General features: G+C 32.7%; 1 protein-coding gene across 4 annotated transcripts; it reads left to right on the top strand.

The window, feature by feature from the left end:
• Positions 1 to 1,639: 1,639 nt before the first annotated feature.
• On the top strand, positions 1,640 to 4,409 carry LOC129314677 (probable calcium-binding protein CML48). 4 transcript variants are annotated; one of them, XM_054958185.1, is made up of 5 exons: positions 1,646 to 2,452; positions 2,752 to 2,798; positions 3,289 to 3,464; positions 3,563 to 3,593; positions 4,093 to 4,409. In XM_054958185.1, exons 1-5 carry the CDS (start codon positions 1,966 to 1,968, stop codon positions 4,201 to 4,203), a joined length of 852 nt encoding a protein of 283 aa, XP_054814160.1. In that variant the 5' UTR covers positions 1,646 to 1,965; the 3' UTR covers positions 4,204 to 4,409. The 4 variants fall into 4 exon arrangements, with proteins under 4 accessions (XP_054814158.1, XP_054814160.1, XP_054814159.1 ...); XM_054958186.1 differs by having other exon boundaries at positions 1,659 to 2,452; positions 3,575 to 3,593; XM_054958183.1 differs by having other exon boundaries at positions 1,640 to 2,452; positions 3,563 to 4,409.
• The last annotated feature ends 1,591 nt before the right edge of the window (positions 4,410 to 6,000 follow it).

Genomic DNA, 6,000 nt, shown 5'->3' with positions numbered 1-6,000 from the left:
CAACAACAAATGAAATTGGAGCAAAAATGAGAAATGAGCTTGTTGAAGCTTACCTCATGGTTATGGACATCAAGAGAAGGATTCGAGAGATATCTCTATGAGAATTTCCAAAAAAAAAAAGTGAGTTACATGTCATGATAGGTGGTGTTTTCATGCATTGAGAAGAAGGCAATGGTGCTTTCAAATGATTGGAAAGATGTCAAGAATTGGCAGCCATTTTTGTGTGTTGTTGTTAGTCTTTGGGCAAGGATAATTGTAGGTTTGTGATTGAATTTTGTACCAACAATTATTGTAGCTTGTGCAAGATGTTCCAAATTTCACAGGACTGGTGCTGCTAGTAATATTATATTTGGCCTTGTCTTACTATACAAAGAGTGTTGATGCGCATGTATGCTTCCACAAAATTATATGAATGGGATGGTATGCTTTATTGCCTCGGGCTTCTCATTTGGCAATGAACAAAAAGTTGTTATGAGGACGTGGATTAAGGAGCTTGCAAGAAGTGTCATGTTAGGCATCTCAAGGTTTCAGTGTAAGAACTGTGTGAAGGTCAAAGATGAAGCTGAGAAGACTTGAAGAGAGAGGAATGTAACAAGGCAAGCTAGAAAAGCTCCTCAAAAGGAATGGTTTAATTTGTATTGGTCTATTTGATCAATGAGTTTTTGTTAATATTCCAAATATATTTTTATTCCCTCCTTGTAATTGTTATTGGCAAGTTGAGCACCTATAGTTAAAAGAGGTGTCAACTTGAGGGGGTGTTAGAATATTAGGGGTGATTAGTATTAATCACCTCATTTGTTGATATCACTAAATCTATATAAAGGGATCATATCATTGTATTTACCAAAAGAGTTTCATCCCACCTTCAAGAGGAAAGTTAACATAAGTCTTTACCTCAAATTAGTCCTCAAAGTGAGATTTGAGAATCACTCAAGTGAATAGATTAGTGTGATAAATCCTTTAAGTGAAGGATCAATTTCATTATCAATATTATATCATTTTCATTAATCAATAGTTTAATTTTCTCTTCATCATTTTCTTAACAATCTGAACTATCCAAATTTAATTTGAATAGTTTGAATTTAATATTTTTATTTTTTAATTTTGCATTTTTTAAAATCAAAAAATTATATAAATGAGAAAAAATTTAATAAATTGATAATCCATATTTAATAGAAATGATTCACATTTAATATTAAAAATTTATGTAATTTTAAAAAAATTAAATATTACACCTACTACTCTATTCAAAATATATATAGATAGTTAAATTATAAATTTAATATTAAATATATGCTATCTAAACTGATAAACTGACTTATTAAAATTTTTTATCATTTATGTAAATTTTTTATTTTAAAAAAATTAAAGTTAAAATTTAAAAAAAATTAAATTTAAACAATCTAGATTATTCACCCAGCACTTCCCTGCGAGGAAAGCCAACTCCAATAATTGAGCTTGGCAAACGTAATTACCCTAAACACTACGTCACTACCTGAGTTTTTTATTATTGTCATTTTTTTACGGATGAGTTTTCTTCTTTCCTTCCTCTTCTTCTTCTTGGTTTTTTTTTTTTTTTGGGGGGGGGGGGTGGGTTTAGGGCACACCGAGAGATCAAATTGATTCGCGTCATTCTGTTTAATGCCTTTTATCTAACAGTATCAATTCATGCATCAAACCCACAGAAAACGTAGCCCTTAAGATTAAAATAGAAAGGAATATACATAAAACTGTAGAAAAGAGGACCGGGTTGAGATTCCAGCGCTTTCCAAGTTAAAGCCGCGAACTTTCCACGGGGCATCGCCGCGACATATCCTCCGGCCGACCAAGCTAGCTCTCTGATTCACGCCTACCTTTTTGTAATTTAACTAACTCCTTCAAATTTCAACCCAATTCCAGTCAAACTAGATATCTCAGTTCACAAATCTCTCTGTTCCTTTCTGGAACCGGAATTTAGCTCCTCCCATGTCTTCCTACGGCAGATACAGTTCTCAATCCTATGCTCCATCCGCTCCAACCCTTCCTGAGGAGCCCCCTTATAATACTACCTCTACGACTAGCGAGGTGCCTCCTAGTTACTACACCGGACAAAGCACCGATTCTCCAAATTATCATCAATATGGAGGTCGTTACCAGCAAAGTTCTTCGGCCACTTCAAATTATCCCCACGGGAGTGGTTATGGGCAAGGTTCGGCCAACACTTCTTCGAATTATTATCAGGGGAGTGGCTATGGACATGTTTCGTCGTCGTCGTCTGGGTATCCTAGTTTTCCACCGGGGACGCACCCTGATGTGATAAGGAGCTTTCAGGCGGTGGATAGGGATCGAAGTGGGTTTATTGAAGAGAAAGAGTTGCAGCAAGCTCTATCTAATGGGTTTCACAAGTTTGATCTTCGGACTATTCGTTTTCTTATGTTTCTCTTCAAGAATCCTAATGACCCTATCAGAATTGGTTAGTTCTGCACATTCCTTTTTCTTCCCTCTTTTGCCGATTGAATTTTATTTGACAGTAGGAGCTTAGGAGACTGGAAAAATAATGTGATTTAGTGGGTTTAGGGTATTCATGTTGATATTGGATCTAGCTTTTTTCCGCATGTAATTATGGATTTGTTTGAAAGGTCTTTTTCTTTCCTGTCTTTATCCGTTGTCAGACTGCTGTGGTTTTCCTTGCCTGTGAATTATAATTGGAATCTTTGACTTCTATTATGGAGCTATTCGATTTGTTGATGCCAAGTGCTTTTGCTGTTACAGGGCCCAAAGAATTTGCAGCTCTCTGGAGTTGCCTTGGTCATTGGCGAGTGAGTTTCTTTTTAATTGTTCAAACATTTCCTTCAGATAACTTCTTATGTTCTTGTGTTGTCACCTTATCTTCTTCATTATTATTAATATCACGTATACACATGGACTAAATCGTTCATTTGTGAATCCGAATATATAGTATTCAATCGGCAGTCTCCTTTCCTCATGATGCTTTATTCTCTTAAAGGAAACAATATCGCAAAATATCTCCAATTTTGAGCTTTATTCTCATGCATCTTAGGGAAGACAATTGAATCCGTCAACTAAAATGGTCTTTTGGAACTTGTGCATATGGATTATACTATTTCATCTTTTTTGTGTAACTTGTGGCTGCTATCTTTACCTGAATTACTGCTAATTGGCATGGTTTTCTATACACCTTAAGCTTTGAACAATTTTGACACGAGTGTGAAGTTCACGTGTTATGTCAGAACTTCACTCCATATGATTCTTATTAATGCCTCCAATCTTGGATTGCTACATTCGCAGGCCATATTTGAGAGATATGATAGGGATCGGAGTGGGAAAATTGACCCATTAGAACTAAGAGACGCACTGTATGGTATTGGCTACGCAGTACCAGCTTCAGTTCTTCAACTTCTACTTTCCAAATACAGTAATGGAAGTGGTGGACGAGTTGAACTTGGATTTGACAGCTTTGTTGAGTAAGGCCTTTTATCTATGAATCTTTGAAGTGTTTTTCTCAATGCTCTTATTTCCTTTGGGAGATCTTAAATGTCATTGTATATCTCATGTTTTGTAGCTGTACATGCAGGTGTGGGATGGTTGTCAAGGTAAAATTTGCAGCGCTCTTCAAGATCTGGATATGTCCCCTGTTTGTGTTTGTTCTTTCTGTTCTATATTCTGCTCTTCCCATTGAAACAGGCCTATTTTGCTTCTGGTTTTTCAAATCTGGCTGGAATATTTTTGGACATTGGCTGGGTCAATTTAGTTGTTGAATTTCTCTCTTTCCTCTCCACATAGATTTAGGGGCTTGCATGACATGGACTAAACAAGTAGGAAGATGTCATATTTTTACCTATAGAAAAGGATAGTTTTACATATATCCACAAACTATAGAGATTCATCAAGCTAAGGTTCAAATCGCATGTTAGAACTGTTATCATCCTTAAACTCGTGCTGAAAAAAACTCAGGAGGACCAGACATTTTCGAGACTAGAGCAACATCACTAGTTGGTTTAGTGGATCATGGAGTTCGTATAGCAAGATCAAGTATTATTTCTCGTATGTAAATGTGCTTATAGTTACAAGCTGCCTTGTTGAAATTTTCAGGGCCTGACTGACAAATTTAAGGAGAAGGATACGCGTTGTACTGGTTCAGCAACACTTTCATATGACGCCTTCATGTCTATGGTTATTCCTTTCCTCGTATCATATGATTGAGTAGCTGCGGTGATACTCATTTCAAGGATTTTTTTTTTTTTATGTTGCCTTCAATTTTTTTTTATTCATGAATTTTCTTGACAATAAATTTCTTAGGGTGCAATGATTTTCCATACATAATTTTTGGGCAATAAACTTCGTGTAAATGATATGCCAACATGAATAATGAACACGGGTTATACATCCCATCCCAACATGGGCCTGCACTTCGAGTGGTGTTGCTTTCTTCTTTGTGCATTGCTGATTTGACTTCCATTGAAAGATGGCATGGAACAAAGAGATTAAATGTCTTGAATAAGGGAGGATGACACTTGAGTTTTAATGGAATCATTTTATCTCAGCAAAATCCCAGTGAATTTTAAAATGTAAAGAAAGTCTTTTAGATCTTTAATTGATGTTTTGACAAAATTTTAAATTTATAAATTTGCAGTTAAATTTGCGACTTCTTTTACTTTGATTTGTAATTTGGTTTTCTAATTTAATTTAAGAACACAACTTTTTTTTATTAAAAAAACACAATTTTAACATTTAACAAGAAACTATAGCAAATGAAAGTACAAATTATAGAGTGTTTTTTTAGTTTCATTTATAAATTATTTTTAATATATTTTATCAGTATTAAAGAAAGTTTTAAAACTCATTATAATTCTATTTTAAAATTTAATAAATTTTTAATTTTATTCTTATTAAATATATATATTTTAATAATATATTTTTTTAGAAGGTAAAGAAAAATTTATGATAAAAATTAGTGATGTGATTTATAAAAAGAATTAAAAATTGTTTTTTTTTTACTTTATAAATAGAATTAGAGTGAGTAAGTTGTAAAGTTTTGAAATTGAATAAGATATTGTGTTCATAAAAGTTGTAAATCATAATAGATAAAGTTGCAAATTCAAAAGAGTACATTGTAAATTCTTGAAGTTGAATAAATAATCTTATAAAATATAATATTAAAATTATGCTTTTTAATAAAATAAAATAAAATTATGTTTTTCAATTAAACTAAAAAATTAAGTTGCAAATTAAAGTGGAAGAAGTTATAAATTTTAGAAAATAGGTTGTAAATTTGTAAATTTAAAATGCTGTCAAAAGATTTTTTTTTTGGACAAAACCAAAAGATCAATTAAGGATGAAGAAATTTTTTTATATTTTAAAATTTGTTAAAATTTTACTCCAAAAAAGATGTCATTCTTCCCTTGATTTGAATAATGGCAGCTACGGGGGCTTTTGTGCACGACTGGATGGGCGATCACTAGATCCTTTGAGAATAGGTGGCGCTGGGCTATGAATATTATATATTATTGTACGTTGATTTTGTGTTTGATTTGAAAGGGAAAGTCCAAACAAATGAGTTGTGATTTTTTGGGGTGCATCACATAAGGTCGAGACTTTATTGTCTCTCAGCATGAAAGCACATTTTAATCTCCTTATTCAATGACAAAATATCACCATACCAATCTAGATTTTTACAAAGGTGACCGGCCATATACAATACGACTAGAAGTGAATTTAAAAAAAAAAGTGCCTATAATATAAGATAGGAATAATAAATTGATACCTACGTCCATACTATGAGATCGTTTCACAGTAAAAAATTTACACTTTCAGAGGAGATTTCAAGTTCTTGTTCCTAACGAAATTGTTCCACACTTCCTTTGATTTTATTTATAAAGTAAAGAGAGAAAAATTTTTTAATTTTATTTATAAATCACATCATTACATTTTTATTATAAATTTTTTTTTACCTTCCATCAAATATTGGAGAGAAAAAATATATTATTAAAATGTGTATAT

The sequence above is a fragment of the Prosopis cineraria genome, unplaced genomic scaffold, assembly GCF_029017545.1.
Source record: "Prosopis cineraria cultivar Desert tree isolate PC_DT_omini unplaced genomic scaffold, ASM2901754v1 PC6, whole genome shotgun sequence".
NCBI classification, from domain to species: domain Eukaryota; kingdom Viridiplantae; phylum Streptophyta; class Magnoliopsida; order Fabales; family Fabaceae; genus Prosopis; species Prosopis cineraria.
This window is presented reverse-complemented; position numbering and strand designations above follow the sequence as displayed.

What these genes read in the sequence shown, in the direction of transcription:
- LOC129314677 (XM_054958183.1), top strand. Translation starts at nt 1,966, where the DNA reads ATGTCTTCCTACGGCAGATACAGTTCTCAATCCTATGCTCCATCCGCT. An exon ending in TAATGACCCTATCAGAATTG is followed by an intron (nt 2,453 to 2,751) that starts GTTAGTTCTGCA and finishes TTGCTGTTACAG; the next exon opens with GGCCCAAAGAATTTGCAGCT. An exon ending in GGATTTGACAGCTTTGTTGA is followed by an intron (nt 3,465 to 3,562) that starts GTAAGGCCTTTT and finishes CATGTTTTGTAG; the next exon opens with CTGTACATGCAGGTGTGGGA.